The sequence below is a fragment of the Rhinolophus hipposideros genome (assembly GCF_964194185.1).
Source record: "Rhinolophus hipposideros genome assembly, chromosome: 22".
Classification (NCBI taxonomy): Eukaryota; Metazoa; Chordata; class Mammalia; order Chiroptera; family Rhinolophidae; genus Rhinolophus; species Rhinolophus hipposideros.
Window position 1 is genome coordinate 23,333,647 of NC_138068.1, and position 17,342 is coordinate 23,350,988.

Below are 17,342 nucleotides of genomic sequence, written 5' to 3' on the forward strand. Positions count from 1 at the left end.
AGGCCAGCACAACCTCCTGCTGGGGGCATCCCCCAATTCCGCTGCCTAGGGAGTCAAGCGTGGGACCCTGGAAGGCCCGGGGAGCCCCCAGGGGGAGGCGAGCCTGGCTCCGGGCTCTGGGCGTTGCTGCACGGCCTGGAAGACATTACACGGCTGTCGGCCTGGGGGCGTCGCTCGGAGTTCCGGAGGGGGTCCCGGCAGCGGACGCGCCGGGTGAGGGGACGGCCCGCCACAAAGCGCGCTTTGTTCTGTGCTCCCCCCGGGAGCTGGAACCAATGGATTGGCGGCAGCTGAGGTCATCTGTCAGGCAGCGCCGGGGGTCAGGCCCAGGGAAGGGGCTGCGAGGGGGGGGGAGGGGGGGGCGGATGGGCCCTCGGGGGTCGGTGTGTGCGGGCCCATTAACCAGGCTGCTCTTGCCAGGCACTCTGCGGCAGGTCGCTGCTCCGTTAGGGGCCTCAGTGTACCCATCTGCCCAACCGGGAAGATTATTCCTGCTCTGTCCACCTCTCTGGACTACTGCGCCAAGGATGGAAGCGAAGGTGGTGGTGAGGGTGATGATGATGGTCGTGGTGGTTGTGATAATGACAGCATTTTTGTAATGAGCACTCTCTACCCTCCTGCAGTATGGAAGTGCTACAGCCAGGATTCCAACCCCAACAGCTGGGTCTGACCAAGGCTCGGTCTGACCAAGGCTCGGTCTGACCAAGGGGTTTGCAACACACAGTTCATATGTAAGGGAGGCAGGCACGGATGCCTTGCAGCCTCCTTCTGGCCCGGGGGAGTCAGAACCTCCTCCTGGTTCCCTGCTTTGACCTTGGATACTACTTAGTGTGCTTTTTGCCAGGGCTGACAGGTGGAGCTGTCCAGACCTGAGTCCAGGGACCTCTTGGAGACTATCCTCAGGGGCCCCCGTGGTCCAAGGTAGAGCAGGTCTGAAGCCCCACCCCTTGCCCCCCACATAGGTATTATTTTCCTGCTGGAGACAGAGCAGGGTCTGAACACTTACATTTACCCCCATAAAAGTGGCTCCCATTTACTCAATCAGTCACACCCTCATTAGTGTGTGTCTCAGCATTCCTACTGGTGACACAGAACGATTAGGCTTCTAAACACTCAGTGCAGGGTCCTCTGGGGTGTGAGACCATCAAGTCCAGGGAGCCCCAGAAATTGCCCATAATATTTGTGTGTTTCTGGAGAAAGGGATCATGGCTTTCTTAGGATTCTCAACCATGTTCATGACCCAGAAAAAGGTTAGGAAGAAGCACTGGTTGGAGTGTAAGGATAAAAGGCAGCTCCCAAACTCTGCTGGAGGGAGGGGTACTTGGAACCGCGGCTCTGGAAAGCAATATGCCAGTACCTCAGAAGCTGCAAACTGAGCTGTGTATTGGCCAGGCTGTCCACTCCTAGGTACACAGTTGAGAGAGCACAGAGTGATAGGTGAAGGTGTTCACAGCAGCAAACTACTTAACTGTAACCCCCCAAATGCCCATTAACAGAATGATAAATGGTTATAGTCAGACCCTGGATCATGCAGTAATGAAAAGATTAAGGTAAGCCTCTAGGGAATTTATTCATTCAACAGCTATTTATTGAACACTTACTATGTACCACACTGTTTTTGGCACTGGGCCTGCAGTGATAAACAAGACAGATCAAGTCCTGTCTCAAGAACTTACATTCTAGGGGGTGAAACAGTCATAAACAGACACAGAAGATAATTTCAGGGAGTGCGATACATAACATGTAGAAAACTGAGTAAGGTGATAGAATGATGGGAGAGGGAGATGTTTTAGATGGTATGGACAGGGAAGGCCCCTCTGAGGAAGTGACTAGAATGAGGGAGACTCCGGGGGAAGAGTAGACACTAATGAGGTGGACTAGGGCACATGCTAGGGAGTAAGTGCAACCTGCAAAATACTGTAGAGAAGCATTCTTTACTTACACACATATACACACTGCACAGTTGAAAAAGTTCTGAAAGGGTATATGCCAAATTCACAAAGGTGATTGTTCCAATTAGGGAAGACGAAGAGACAAACAAAACAGTGACTCATGGTGCGCTTGCTTCAGCTTGCCTCTATTTCAATGTTAAAATATTTAATTACTTAGCATTTTACTATCTTAATGTTTTAAAGGTGAATTTCATGTATAACTTGTGAAATTGAAACAATTGTTTAAATCGACCACAGTGAAGAAGTTAGGTTGGATCCAGGGTAGTAAGGGAACGAAGGGGTCCCCACAATACTGCCAGTCATCGGACCCAAGTTCCTGGGGATAGTTGTTTGTTTGGGGAGGGAAGTCACAATTGGATCAGGGGAGCCCAGAAAAGACAGGTGGCTCAGCCTGGAGGATCAGGAAGCTTCGAGGAGGTGTCACCTTTGCTGAGCCTGATACCTTCTGGCCCAGCTCTCCCAGTGTAGACTAGGAGACAGGCCTGGAGAAGCTGTAACGTGTGCGAGGCCACGGAGCGAGAGCAGTCAGAATAAGTAGAACCTCCCAGTTAGGTCTCCTTCTTACACCCGGAACCCCTGCTTCTCTGGGCAACTGATGGGCCCCTCTCAAAATTCAGGCCCCTCCATCTATCTCTTTCCCATAGATCTGCGGGGTAGAGGTCCAGCCGTGTTCCAGCAGGCCAGAAAGCAGCGCCACCTGCTGGCGTAAGAGGGAAACGCAGCTCTCAGCTCAAAACTTTGCTCTTCCTTAAGGATTACCAACCCCTCCCACTCCAAGTCTGTTCTGCACCTCCAACCCAGTGCTTAGCAGGGCCCCTAGCATTGCCTGCTTGAGTCTTATCTGCAAGAAGAAGCCCTTTCAGGAAGGAGCAACCATTCAGTCACTCTAGCCAATGGGTGCAGGAGACCATTACACATGTGAGACACGGGCACCTCATGACAGCACAGACAAATCATGTCCTTAGCTTCCTGAACATTAATACAAATCTTAGGGATAGACAGTTCATTTGACAGCTTAGAAAAAGTCCCCAGGGAAGGGCTTGTCCAATGTCACAGTGGAATGAGTGTACAAGCTGGCCCCAGACCACGGATCTTCTGGGAGCCAGCCCAGTGGGGGTGGAGCGGGTGCCACCCTATTTGCAAATAGTTGACATGGTCTATCTAGATCAGCTTCTCAGCCTGTGGTCCCTGAACAGCAGCAATAGCACCATCACCTGGGAATGTGTTAGAAAAGCAAATTCTCGGGCCCCACCCGACCTACTGAATAAGAAACTCTGGGGGTGGGGCCCAGCCACCTGTGTTTTAGAAAACCAGTCTGAGAACCTGAACCACTGGTCTAAAGCAATTACACCACCCCCCCGCCCCCCCTTTTTTTTTTTACTAAATAAATTTTTATTTGGGAATGATTTTTGATTTACAGAAAAGTTGCCAAGATAGTGCAGAGAGCCCACACACTTGGCACCCAGCCTATCCCAACGTCAACATCTTACACCTTACATGGTACATTTGTCACAACTAAGAGACAGACATTGGTATGTCATTATTAACTAAAACCCAGAACTTAGTCAGATTTCCAGTTTTTCCACTGTCTTTTTATCCTTCCAAGATCCAATCCAATATGTCACGTTGCATTTAAGACTACAGTCCTTTTAAATTCTATTGGTTACCTCAGTCATTTTTCCTGGTGACAGAGAATGGGTGGGAGAACTATTGCCTTCATTACTGACCCGAGGAAATTGAGGCTTGAAACACCAACTGACCAAGATCCCTTAGCAGGGCAGGAAGAACAAGGCCTACCTTACTTGCACCTTTCCTCTACCTCTTCTTCCCTTCCCCAGAGGACTCTTGGTTTTCAGAGGCCTCTGGAATATCCCACCTGGCCTACCCCAACCCAGCAGTGCAGACAATGGGAGATGCCCCTACTAGAGTGAGATCAGCCCTGGGAGATCCATCCCCCTCCCCCATCACCTCTTCCCCCAGATTTGAGGGCCAGGACAAGGTCTTAGTGACTTTAGCTTAGGCAGAGCGAGGCCCTGTGTGTGTGGTAATGTTATTTGCCTATGCAAATCATTTGTGATAGATGAAAAATGCCACAAATTATTTTCAGCTTCTCTAAGAGGAACAGTCTGTTTCCATGCTCCTTGAATCGGGCCAGCCTTATGATTTGCTCTGACAAAAAGAACTTAGCAGAATGATGTTGTACCAATTCTGGGCCTAGAACGCAAGAAGCTTTGTAGCTTCTCATTCTCTTAGAATCCTGAGTCCCTCAGTGACTAAGCCTGAGTTAACCTGCTGGAGAGGCCACATGGAAGAAAACCAAGTCATCCAGCCAACGGCCTGCCAATTGCCGGACAAGAGAGTTAGACCATCCTAGACCATATAACCCCACCTGAGGTGACAGCTGATTGCAGAGTCCCAGGAATGACCCTGGGCAACATCAACAGAACTATCCAGATAAGCCTGGCCTGAACTGCCTTCCCACAGAATTATGGGCAAATAAATGACTTGTTTTTAGCTGCTAAGTTTGAGGATGATTTGTTACACGGCAATGGCTAACTATACACAATTCCTCATTTTTCTCCTGGTAATGGGATTCTGTTTTATCTCAAGAGGCAGTGTGCCAGTCCCAGGAGATGGGCTATGGTTGATCTACTCAATTGTGACAATTCTGTTCCCTGCTATCTTAGCTTTCTTTGCTACTAGGGTTGGCAACGGTAGTTGGTTTAGGCCATGGAGACCTAAATGGAAATATGCAGGGAGAAAGAGCAGGAAACATGCCTCTGAAAAAGGTTTGACTTGATGATAGACGTTCACTGGTCTAGCTGGCTGACCCTTCCTCCTCCCCCACTTATTTCTTCCTTAAACAGATATGATTCACGGTGGTACGGCAGCCATCTTGTGACCAAGAAGTACCAAGCAATGAAAGACTAAAAGGATCACAGAGACGTGTGCCCTACCTTTGCTGCGTGGCTAAACTAATACCATTAGCACCTGTCTCCAGGATTGACGCTATGTGGAAAAACAAACTTCTCTTAGTCTAAGCCACTGTAACCTAGGTTTTCCTTTACTTAGAGCTAAATGTATTCCGCACAATAGGATATACAAAGACAAAAATGCAGCAGGCTCCTTGTTCTTGGGAATCTGGAGCCAGCAGCACGGGGCTCTCCAACCCAATCTCCTTTCTCATTTCATCCTCTCAATAATCCCTTGAGAGTAAAGACATGACCCATTTTCATAGCAGTGGGAACTGGGCCTCCTACCGAAACATAATGAGTCTAAGGTCTTGCAGCTCGCAAAGAGGGTGTTTAGAGTCAGACACTCCCTCCAGGTGCAAAGAGAATGCACCCCAGCTACACCTTCTGCAAGGCCCAGTCCACGGGAGGCCAGGTGTGGTTTTTGGGCTCTTGGGAGTGGTGGTAGGTGCCAAGGAGGCTGCTATTGCAGGTCCGGCGTGGAAGCACCCAGGTATACCCTTAGGTCCGAGAGGGTGGACTGGACAAGCTTGGCAGGGATGGTCTCTCGCTGTAGCTGCTGGTAGGCTGCATAGCGGTGGCAACCCCCAAAGGAGTAGAAGTAGTCACCACCCTGGGCGCCTTTGATCCAGAGGACGTCTATGGGTGGTACACTGTCTGGGTCCTCCTGGAGAGAAGAAGGCATAGGGTGAATGAGCATGGAATAATGCTTGACAGTTTGCAAAGCAGACTTTGTTAGCATGTGTTGAACTCCTACAGGGTGTGCACACTGGCTCAAGCTGGCTTGTGAGAGACACTGTTAAATATTCAGGATTTTTGGGAGTTGGTTGACATCACCTCGGTAGCTTTAAAATCAGCATTGTCGAGAGTATGAGAAGATGATACAAGTCAGGGTTTTTCCCCCTCTAAACACCAGGTTGTTAAACATTTATCAACATACCATATGCATATACATCTGCAAATACATACACACACACTATGAATCTGGCACTATTCTAGACTCTGGGAATAAGGGACAGCTGAAATGAGACATAGCCCCTGCCTTCACGGGCTTTAGCATAGTGGGGCAGATGAAAGGAAGAAGTGAGTGTTAGAGTGATAAATGCCATAGAGACAATAACACAGGTTGACATGACAGGTATAGGGTTCCACAAAGCCTCTCTGAGGTGACAGTGGAACAGAGACCTGAACACAGAGAAGTCCACTTGGGAAGAGAGATAGGTGGAATAGTTTAGAGTAAGAGCCCGACTGCCAGGTTCAAATCTCAGCTCTGTTACTTAGCTGCTACATGATCTTGGGCAATTAATCTCTTTGTGCCTCAGTTACCCCATCTATCAAATGGGGATGAAGAAAACATGCACACCTCGTAGAACTGTTGGATTAAATAAGTTAATACATGTAAAGCACTCTGACTGCTGGGAACATGGAAAGTACTCAATAATAAATGCTGTGAATTACTGGAGGAAAGAGCATTCCAGGTAGAGAGAACAGCAAGTGCAAAAGACCTGAGGCCAGAACAAGTTCACTGTGTTGGAGGCATGGCAAGAAGGCCAATATAATCAGAGTGGACTCAAGGAGGGTGGAGGAATAGAAGAGGTCAGAGAGGGCAGCAGGAGCCATACGGTACAGGTTTGTTTCTCAGAGCAGTGGGTAGGCTCTGGAGCATTTCAAACAGGGTGGGGGGGGTGACATGATCTAATGAACATTCTATTAAGTTGTCATGGGAGATCAGCCTTGGTGGGGTGGACAAAGGCAAAACTTGGGAGGATAGAGGCGCGGCCTCAGTGGGTCTTCAGCAGGAGACGCTGGCTGGGTGAGGGCACGGAGGCGAAAGGGAGAGGTGGACAGGTTTGGGGCATGTTTAGGGTGCAGATCCAAGCAGACTGGCAGAAAGGGTAAATGTGAGAAGAGAAGGAGAATCTAAGCTGATTTCCTGCCGGGTGGAGAGTGGGTGGTCCTCTAAGTAGGGAAAGCCTGGGGCAGGGCCAAGTGGGGGGTAGAGGACGCTGGGGAGACCATATGAAGTGTGAGCTGCCTAGAAGGCCTCCCACCACTGGTCCATGGGTTCTCTCTTAGTATGCTGCTTTGATGGATTCATTTATCCATTTATTCCAGAAATCTTTATTAACCAGTAAGTTATAAGCAGTTTTGAGCAGGGGCTCTGGAACCAGGCAAACCTGGATTTGAATCTTTGCAACTCCACAGAGCAGCTGAGGGACCCTGAGCAAGTGACCTTGCCTTTCTAAGCATCATTCCTCATCTGTAAAATGGGAGCAAGACACTCTACAGGGCTGATGAAAAGTCAAGAAGTTGATGCCTGGGAGGCATGGAGAACAGCCTGCCTGGCAGTGGAACACTAATGAGCGGCAGTGTGCTGGCTGCAGGTGGCATGATAGAGGGTGGGCAGAATGACAGTTCTCAAAGATGGCTACATCCTAATCCCTGGAGCTTGTGAATATGTTACCTTACATGGCATAAGGGACTTGGCAGACGCAATTAAGCTAAGGATCTTGACATAGAAAATTATTCTAGCATAAGAGGAGGTCTGATGTTGCTGGCTTTGAAGATGGAGGAAAGACGCCATGAGCCAAAGAATATGGTGGCTTCTAAAAGCCGGTAAATGCAAGGAAATGGACTCTCCCCTACAGCCTCCAGAAAGGAATCCAGAAAGGAATGGAACCCTGCTGACACCTTGATTTTAGCCCAGGGAGACACACTATGGACTTCTGACTATAGAACTATAAAATAAGAAACCTGTATTGTTTTAAGCCACTAAGTTTCTGGTAATTTGTTACAGTAGCCAAAGAAAACTAATACCTACGGTAAGCAAAGACAGGTCTGGTTCTGGCCCTCACAGAGCATATGGTTCTAGGGTAAAAGACAGATGTCTAAATAGCCCATTAAAACACAGAGGGATCAGAGCTATGGTGGTAAGCAGGCAAGAGGCTAGGGGCCCACAGGAGGCCTCTAACCAAGTAGGGGCCACCAGGGAAGACAGTGACCCTGACACAGGAAGACTGAGATGTTAGAAATAATAAAGAAAAGATAGAAGAGTTTTCCTGGCAGGGAAAAAGCCTGTGCAAAGGCCCAGGGATGGGAGAGATCCTGTATGGCTAGATCCTTCAAAAACAGCCAGGTACTGAGCTAGTGCTGAGGAGACAGCCAAGATAGGACACAGCCTCGGCTCTTGTGGAGTGCCCATGAGGTGGGCGCAGACAGACAACGAAACACGAACAAATAAAGGAATAATATCATCTCAGGGGGAATAAGTGCTTCATGGAGAAATAGCTCAGGTGAAGGGGGCAGCTAGAGAGGCGAGGGCACCACCAGCCAGGGAGGACAGGGAGGCAGATACCTGAAATGGATGAGGAAGCAGACCCTGCGGCTCTTTGGGAAGCAGGTCCAGGCAGTGGGAACAGCAGTGCAAACTTTAGGGTTGAAAGACATTTGGGGGAGCTGTAGAGGTGTTTGGTGGGGCCTTGGGTCTCAGATGGTCACCTTCCAAGGGTCTGGGGGAAGGGGTCAAGAAGCCATGCAGACCTAACCCGACCCTCCTTCCGTGATGGGACTAACTGATCCCCTCCCTGTTCCAACTCAAACTCCCAGCAGACATGACATGCCCAGTCCCCCTGCCACAGCCATAAGTGACAGCACAGCTTATCTCCAGATAGAGTGGTGGCCATGCTGCTGGGCACTGGGAACAGGCTATGCCACTTTCTAAGTGCCTGACCTTGAACAAGTTGCTTAAATCCGCCTCAGTTTCCTCGTCTGTAAAAGAGGAACAATATAGTAGGATCTGCCTCATAGGGTTGACATGAAGAAACTACACAGCTCTTGAGCCACTGCAGCTGCTCTCTTTTTAAGAGTTAGCGATCGTTATTTTAATCATCCCGTCCCATCCACCTTGCTCAAGTGAGACAACAGGCCCAGAGAGGCTCAGCCACTTGTTCAAGGTCACACAGCAAATGCTGACCTCCGGCGGAGCCTGGGACCAGTCCCCTCTCGCGTCCAGTGCGACCTCCCTCCTCCGGAGCCCTACCTCCGGCCGGCCTTACCCGGATCGTGTCCACGAGGCTCTGCACCTTGGCCGGGTTCAGCACAGACGGCAGCGGCCGGATGAGCACGCTCAGCGGCACGTTGTGCACCGCGGCGATGCAGCCCGAGTGGATGCTGCCTCCTAGAGCGCCGCCGCTCGGCCCGGGTCCTCCGGGTTCCCCCCGGCCCGTCCCCGCCCTGCCCAGGGACCTTCCAGCTCGCAGCCCCATCGCGCCGCCGCCGCCGCAGGCCGCGCCCCCTCCCGCGGGCTTTAACCCGGCCGGGCCATACCATTCCGCGCGGGAGGGCGGGGGGTTCGGGCCAGAGCTCCTTTTTCCCGTGGCCCCGCGGTGATACGGCCCGTCCCCCGCCCCCCCAACGCGACGTCTGCCGGGCTCAGTGGGCGCCGCCGGACAGGCGCGGGCTCCGGCTCTCCGCCGGGGGGCGCCCCGCCGCCTTCCGTCCGCCGTGCGCTGTCCTGGGAGTGGAAGCGCCCGCACCCGCTGACTCAGGGTGAGTCTGCAGGTCGCGGGGCGGGAGGGCGCGGGTGACGCACAGTCCGGGGTGACTCAGGCCCGCCGGGTCGGGAGCCGAGGAGGTTAGGGGGCGGGAGGCAGCGGGACCTGCCGAGCCAGGATGAGTCAGCAAAAGCCACAGTACTGCGCGGCCTGGCCGTGGGAGCCCTAGCGACAATAACCCTGGAGGTGACAATACCTACCAACAGTAAAACTACGAGTCTGGTGCTGTGTCAGACACTGTTCTACACACTTTTACATGCACATCAAAACAGCCTTGCCCGATAGGTATGATTATTCCCCTTTTTATTAAAATGGTTTTGGTTATTTCCTTTTTACAGATGAGGAAACTGAGGCACAGTGATTTGCCCAAGGGCATGGAGCTAGGAAGTGGCTGCAGCAGGGTTTAAATCCAGGTAGGCTGGCTCCCGGGTACACTCTCCACCTCACCGCTGACGGATTCCCTACAGCAAAACGAGCTGTCCTCAGGAGCCTTCTGGGATCTTGCTGGCAGTGTGTGGGCACTGCCCTCAAGTTCCACACTAACTGTCTCATCGCATCCTGACATCACCACAAGCAAGTAGATGGGGTGTTTGAACCGTTTGTCCAAGGTACAGCAGCTGAAAATGAAAATCAGGTCATCTGAGGCCAGAACTCTGGGCCGCTTAACCTCGAACAGCTGCTTACAGATGTGGACACCAAGGTTACAGGGGGTCGTGGCGATGGCTTAGGCCCAGACACGCTGACTGTCAGCCCCACTTTCTTCCGTTTAAAGCCCTCTGTCCCCCTGGGCCCACGTTCGGCAGGCAGAGGCCCCTCGTTTAAATTCCAGGTGTTTATCAGCATCTTTGTCAGCGTCGGGCTTGAGCACAGATTGGTCTGGATTCAGGTCCCATCTGGCCACTCCCTAGCTGTGTGGTCTCAGGCAAATTGCTTAACCTCTGTGAGCCTTAGCCTTCTCTTCTGTGAAATGGTTGTGGGAAGCTTGTGGTGACACTCAGAGATAATAGATGATGGAAGGCTGGGTGGGCTGTAAACCAGTGCTTACAGAGTGGCAACCAAGGTAGGTGAGTGACTAATTTGATCATGCACACCCAGAGTGCTGAAGGAGAGGCCATGATTGACTAAGAGCATCGGAAAAGGCTCTCTGGAGGAGGGACATTCAAACTGTAAAGTGGTGTGGTCCTGGAGAGGGAGAGGGAAGAAGTGGGTGATGGTTTAGGGTGTAGGCTCTGGAATCACTTGAATGGTATGGGTTCAAATCCTGGCTCCATCTACTAGCTGTGTAACCTGGGGGCAGGGGAGGGCTTACCCACCTTCTCTGTGCCTCAGTTTCTTCTCCGAGTTGCCAGGGAGAATAAATGAGAATGACACTTTTAAGTATTTAGAAAGGTACCTGGTACTAGGAAGTGCTGAATAAAAGGTGATGTAAATGGCGTTCATCCACGGAAGCAGCTTGAGCAAAAGCAGCTTGAGACAGTCTCAGATCTGGCCGAAGACAGGCATGTCTGGTTTGGTTGTCCTCCTTCTTACCCTAGTTGTCACCTGCATGGGGAATGCATAATCACCCTCTTAGCGGAGGAAACCAAAGAGGGTCACCTTTAGTTACATCTAAAGGGAGGGGCGCTGCTGCATGGGTCGGTTACTGACACTTTCTGAACCCTCTGCCAAATGGCGTAATGCTGTCCATCGCTTGAAGTTGTTGAGAGTGTGAATTGCGAGAATGCACATAATAAGTGCTCTGTGAATTATGTAACACCCATTTCGCTGTTGAAGATCATTCACATTGGGTTCTGAGTCTCTTGCAAACCTTAGAATGCTGCAGCGTTATGCATTTCACTTGAACCCTGTCCCTTGCCACAGTTCCAAAATATAATCCCTTGTGAGAACCTAAATCATACTTCGTTTCTGAAAATAAAACTGATACCCACTCCTCAACCCCAGAATTATTGAGAATTAGAGAATTTTATCAAGAAGGAATGTGTCCCTTCTAGAACCACTTCCTCATTACAGGAAGTAAGAAGAGGCAGAACAGCTTCTGGGATGGAAAAATGGAGATTTGACCTGAATCTCTCATCATGGTATGCCCAGTGAGGCCCCCATTCCTCGTATCAAGTTCTGTATGTTAAGATACCTATGGTTCAACTCAAAATGGCTTAAACATTAAGAAGATTTGTTTACCTAACAAAGATGTTATGGATACAGAATAGGTGTATCCATAGTTGGTAAAGAGGTAGTTGAATAATGTCATCCAAGATCCAGTTCTTTCCCTCTTTGGAAAGAACCTCTGTGTTCCGGTTTTTATCCTCAGGCTTGTCCCTTATGGTCCCAGCATAGCTGCTGTAGCTCCAAATATCACTATACAACAACTTTCAAAGGTATAAGTTAAGATATCCCTTTGTGCCTCTTTTTAAGAGTGAAGAAACCTTTTCTAACCACTGCCTACCATCCTCCCCCCTTTCTCAGGAGCCTTTTCCTGATAAGAACTATATCACATATCTGTGCCTAAACCAGTCCCTGGTGAGGGGAGTAGGATTACCCTGATTAGGTTGGCTTAATTGATACTCGTCTCTGGGCTGATGATGGTTTACCTCCGCCGAAGTTCATGGCCTCTGATCCTTGAACAGAACTGGCAAGGCCTGGTGGCTGCAACCTAGTTTTCCTGTGGGGAACCTCGCTCCCCTGCTCTCAGGACTGTGTGGTTGGTGGGCAGACCTCATGGTGGGGGGATGGTGAGGAGGAAGGGGGACCTGTCCAGTCAGCAATTGCATTATATTGGCCCATCTCTCCCTAAACCAATGAGACTGAGACTTACGTCTCTTGTTGGGATTAAAATGAGGTACCTTCCACTGAGTCTAATTTAAATCTGGAACTGAAAGCTGGAGAAATTTTGGGATATACACAATATCCTTGTGTTTCAGTTTGGATTCTTCCAAAAGTAGACCCCGAGACAAGGACTTGTGTGCAGGTAGTTTATGTGGGAGGTGTTCTGGTTATTATTGCTGTAAAACAAACCACTCCAAAATTTAGTAGCCTAAAACAACCATTTTATTAAGCTCACAGATTCTGTGGGTCAAGAATTCAGACAGGGCACCGTGGTGACTGCTTGTCTCTTCCCTACAATGTCTGTGACATCAGTGGGTAGGTGATTCAACAGCTGGGGTGACCTGATGGCAGGGGCTGGAATCACCAGGAGGTGACTTCACTTACAAGTCCGGCAGGTGGTACTGCCAGTCAGCCAGAACACCTCCATGTGGCCTCTCCAGGTGGCCTGGGCTTCCTTATAACATGATGGCTGACTTTCAAGAGTGAATATCCCAAGAGAATCTGCAAAAGCTTCATGGTCTTTTCTAGTCTAGTCTTGGAAGTCATATAGCATCATTTCTGCAGCATTCTATTTGCAGGAGCTGTCACAACCCTCGCACCGCACCCCTCAGCTCTAGGAAAGGGATTCAGTCTCCTCATGGGAGGCGTAGCAAGGTTCTAAAAGAGCGGTGGGTGGGAGGTATTGTTGTGACCATCTTTGGAAGACACATCTGCTATAGAGGTGATTCCAGAAAGGACTGGGGAAGGGAGAAGTGTCAATAAAGGGCATACTGATGAGCAGGTTACTTGCTGGACAACTGGGGTCACTTTTGCTGGGGTCTCTGAGAAGAAGTATCATGCATCAGAATTGTCCCTCTGAGGGAGAGGGGCATGGGCATTTATTTACTGACTTCTGTCCCCTATTGGTTAAAGGTGGCCTGAGGATGTTCAATCTTTGGCATTTCTGGGCTGCCCTATACTCAAACTGAGCGAGCATCTGAGGACACAGGCTGATGCCTACTTATGGTGACTTCAGATGTGGCCCAAGGGAATAAGGGCAGGACATCAATACATTCCTGTCCAAACCAGCCAGAGTCCGTGTTTGTTGTTTGCAGCCAAAAGCGCTAACTACCTGTTCTCCCCATCTTGCTCCTGGGCTCCCTGCCCCACTGTCTCTTCCATTTTTGACAAAGAATCTGGTACATTAGGTATTTGGATATGTACAGGAGTGTTTGGGGAGATAAAAAAAGTATTTCTGTGCCACAAAAAGAAGGAACGCTAAAATCTTATATTCCCTTACCCACACAATGCTCTAGTCCATTTCTCTAACAGCTTGGCTTATAGGTTGGTCCCATTCTCTTTCTGTTTTCTTCTCCGTGTCTTCCTTGTCCCCTCTATCAACCCCTAAGTTCCTGTACTTGTTTCAGGCAGAAAGTTTGTCTATTTCTTCTGCGGGTTCGGTGCCTGCTGAGCATTTCCTTGGGGTCTTGAGGCAGCTTTGCACTTAAACTGCTGTTCCTCATAGGCACAAAATGACTGCCTGTGCCAACTGGGGCAGCCTCCTTCTTTGTTCCTGTCTTCGCTCAAGCTGCTATTGCAAAATTCCATAGACTGGGCGGCTTCAACAACATCTGTGTCTCACAATTTGGGGAGCTGGAAGTCCCAGATCAAGTCTCTGGCAGATTTGGTGTCTGATGATGGCCCACTTCCTGGTTAGTAGATGGCTGTTTTCTTGCTGTGTTCTCACCTTGTGGTGATAGAGCTCTTTAGGGTCTCTTCTTATAAGGGCACTAACTCCATTCACGAGGGCTCCACTCTCATAACCTAATAACCTCCCCAAAAATCCCACCTCCAAATACCATCACATTGGGGGTTAGGATTTCAACATATGAATTTTAAGGGCACACAAACATTCAGTCCATAACAGTTCACATCCAGGAAAAGAGAAAGAGAGCCTCTCCCCCAGTGATGATGGAATTACAGCTTTTCAGTCTGATTCGATTAGCTTGAGTCACATGACTAACTGGGATTAATAACATCTTCAGGGACCTGCTACAAGGCTGAGCTGCTTAAACGTGGGTGGAACATGTCACCCATTGGGATGACAGTGATTGGCTTAGAGGAGACCAATCAACCACAACCCAGGAGTCAGCCTCTTCTGAGCCACCTACAGTAGATGGGTTAAGTGATGGGTGGATGTCTGAACAAATGGGAGGTTTGTTGATGAGGAAAGGGTGGAGCAAAGGCCTGGGTATCAGTGTCACATCTCCTTGGCCAGCCTTTGATTTTAGCCGTAGTTGTGGTGGGAAATTCTACGCAAGCGAGAACTCACCTAGCACTGCCAGCTTTCCAGCCCAAGCTCCCAGTGCTGCCACATTTTCCATCCCTGCAGGAGCTCTGCCCCTACACAGGCATATCCCAGAGGTGTTGGGGTGTTCACCGATGGAGACAGGAGCTGACGAATAAAAGCCAGTCTTCTAATGTCACAGGTGGATAGTTGTGAGAGGCGTTCCAGACCATTCATACCTTTCTGGACCCTTCTCAGAGACCAGCAGTACCCGGCCCCATTGCTGCAGCAGTGACCCTCTGTCTCATTTTTCTTGCCCCGCACTCCTACTTCCTGGGATCACCTCCCACATAAACTACCTGCACTCAAGTCTCAGATTGCTGTTGGGGAACCAAAACTAAGGCAAAGGGGGAATATCATGGATCACTCTCAATAGTTCTGCACCTTGCCTGGGTTAAAATTACACACATCTTATTAGATGTGTGACCTTGGGCCAGTCCCCTGTCTGTGCCTCAGTTTCCTAACCTGCAAAGTGGCCATTATACTGGCACCTAATCAGTAGGGTTGTTGAAAGAATAAAAGAGATGATATAGGTAAAGTCCTTAGAACAATGCACAATGCTCACACATTGTAAGTGCCCAATAAATATGAGCTGTTTGCTAACGTTTTAAATTAATAATAGATCTTGAAGGTCTTTCTGTGTTTGCACTTGCAGACTAGTCTCAATGTATTAGCCAAGACTCTTGTTTGCAAGTGAGAAAGCCAATGTGAATTAGCTTAATAAAAATGGGAACACTTGGCTACTCCCTTGATGGGGGTGGTGGGGTGAAGCTGGGCCTCAGGGCTGGGTGGCTATGGGGTGAAGCTGGGGTGGCTGCTTCATGGTCACCAGGGGCACAGGCCCTTTTTATCTTTCTACTGTAATCATTTTAGAGTAGGATTTTCATTCTCAGGGTCACCTTCTGGTTCAAGATTGCTGCTGAAGTGCCAGCCTGGAAGGAGGTGGAGAAATGGAAAAGCAGAAGGATCTGACCCTCTCCTTTTTGGATGATGTCTCAGAAGTTCCGTGTAACACTTTTCCTTGCATGCCATTGGCCAGAACTTGGTCACATGTCTACTGCTGGCTGCAAGAGCAGCAGGGATATGTAGTCTTCATTCAATGAGGCCATATGGTCAGCTAAAATTGGAGTTGTCTTACTAAGGAAGGAGAAAATGGAGATTGATAAGTGGCTAGCAAGCTGAGCCACAGCTCTCAAATTACAGGTCATGACTCAGAGAGAAGGAGACAGAACATTTCCAAGTTGTAGTCAGATGACCACAACTGAACTAATCAGCTATGGCCATGAGGGACAGAGACTTTTCTTTTTTTAAAAAAAGCATGAGCCACCATAGTTTATTATGACTTAAATATATGTTGTTCATTAACAAAATAATTACTGGTCATCTGCTGTTGGGTAGGCGCCGTGCTAGACCCAGGGGATTTAATGATGAACAAAAAGAGATTTTAGTCTCTGCCTCATGAAGCTTGTAGTCTAGTGAGGGAGACAGAATGACCAAAGATTACACTGATTAATGGGAAAGTATACATTAATGGTAAAATGCTGAGAACAAACCGCATGTGGTCCCTGAGGAGGTGACCACACAGCTGGGAGATGATGAAAAGGTATTGACTAGAGAAGGGTGGTGAGGATGGCAGATGGAATATGGTACTGGTGGAGAGAACAGCTTATGCAAAGGCCCTGTGGCAAGAGGGAGCAAAGTTGCAGAAAAAAGGCAGCTGGAGCTCAAAGAGCAAAGGGCACATGGTCGAAGATTCAGCCGGAGTGATGGAAAGAGCCACACCAGGTAGGGCTTCAAAAGTCACCCGGAGCAGGTTCTACTTTTCCCACACACAGTGGGAAGTCACTGAAGTGTTTTAAGCAGAGAAGGGGCATGGGAGTGATATAATCAAATCTGCATTTTTGAAAAGATCTCTGTGGCTGCTGTGGAGAGAGGAAGGGAGGTGGGGGAGGCAAAATGGATCCAGGGAGACCAGTGAGAAGGCTAGTCCTGTTGTCCTGGCAAGAGATAATGGTAGGTATGGACTAGGCTGGAGACTGAGAAGATAGGAAAAGTTAACAGAACCTGCTGATGGATTGGGTAGGGTGGGGCAGACAGAGGTGGGAGAAATGACGTCTGGGTTTTGTGGTTACAAGACTGGATGGGTGCTGGTGCCATTCATGGAGGTGGGAAACCCTGGGGGAGAACCAAATCATGGCTTCAGACTTGGGCTGGTCTGTGGTGTTTCCACCTTGTGGAGGTGGCCTGCTGGGAGACATTGATTTGCAACGCAGAGTGGAGGTCAGAATTGAAAATGTAAATTTGTGAGTCATCTGCATTTGGGTGGAAATGGAAGCCATGGGTGTAATGAGATTGCTTCATGAGAGCATACAGTGAGGAGAGAACCTTCAGGAATACAAACTGGGACATAAGAAGGAACAGGAAGTGCGTTCCTTCCTTGGGTCTAGGAACGTAAGTCTGCAGAGTTGCTAGGCAGAGCAGCCAGACAGGTAAGAGGAGAACCAGAGAGCTGCATCATGGAAGTCTTCCTTTCACAGAATTGTGAAAAGCAGACTAGATCAATAACTCTAATTGAGGGGCTCTGGGCTGCAGGTAACAGACCTGATTCAACTGATTTACACAATAGACACTCATGTCACAGACCATGAAGTTCAGAGGCAGCACACTGAGTACGTTTCAGGGTGGATTTCCCCAGGGCTCCCTGATGTCATCAGGG

General features: G+C 49.5%; 1 protein-coding gene and 1 long non-coding RNA gene across 6 annotated transcripts in view; one reads left to right on the plus strand and one right to left on the minus strand.

Annotated features, from left to right (window-relative positions):
- Positions 1 to 1,368: 1,368 nt before the first annotated feature.
- Positions 1,369 to 9,418, minus strand: SRXN1 (sulfiredoxin 1). 5 transcript variants are annotated; one of them, XM_081034186.1, is made up of 3 exons: positions 8,980 to 9,418; positions 5,424 to 5,591; positions 1,369 to 2,652 (listed from the first exon to the last, which is right to left on the minus strand). In XM_081034186.1, exons 1-3 carry the CDS (start codon positions 9,187 to 9,189, stop codon positions 2,566 to 2,568), a joined length of 465 nt encoding a protein of 154 aa, XP_080890312.1. In that variant the 5' UTR covers positions 9,190 to 9,418; the 3' UTR covers positions 1,369 to 2,565. The 5 variants fall into 5 exon arrangements, 3 of the variants coding, with proteins under 3 accessions (XP_080890312.1, XP_080890314.1, XP_080890313.1); XR_013992296.1 differs by having other exon boundaries at positions 1,551 to 2,649; positions 5,213 to 5,591; positions 8,980 to 9,403; XR_013992297.1 differs by having other exon boundaries at positions 1,551 to 2,652; positions 5,213 to 5,591; positions 8,980 to 9,403.
- Positions 9,419 to 9,826: 408 nt separating this feature from the next.
- Positions 9,827 to 17,342, plus strand: part of LOC308491173 — a 29,605-nt gene continuing 22,089 nt past the window's right edge. The window contains exon 1 of the long non-coding RNA XR_013992298.1: positions 9,827 to 9,890. This is a non-coding gene — a long non-coding RNA (uncharacterized lncRNA). The remainder of the gene's footprint in view (positions 9,891 to 17,342) is intronic.

Bases quoted from the DNA above. Each gene is read 5' to 3' on its own strand.
- SRXN1 (XM_081034186.1), bottom strand. From the start codon at position 9,189: ATGGGGCTGCGAGCTGGAAGGTCCCTGGGCAGGGCGGGGACGGGCCGG. The intron at 5,592-8,979 runs GTAAGGCCGGCC...TCTTCTCTCCAG, and splicing joins GCCTCGTGGACACGATCCGG to GAGGACCCAGACAGTGTACC. The intron at 2,653-5,423 runs GTATACCTGGGT...CTCTTACGCCAG, and splicing joins CCACCCTCTCGGACCTAAGG to CAGGTGGCGCTGCTTTCTGG.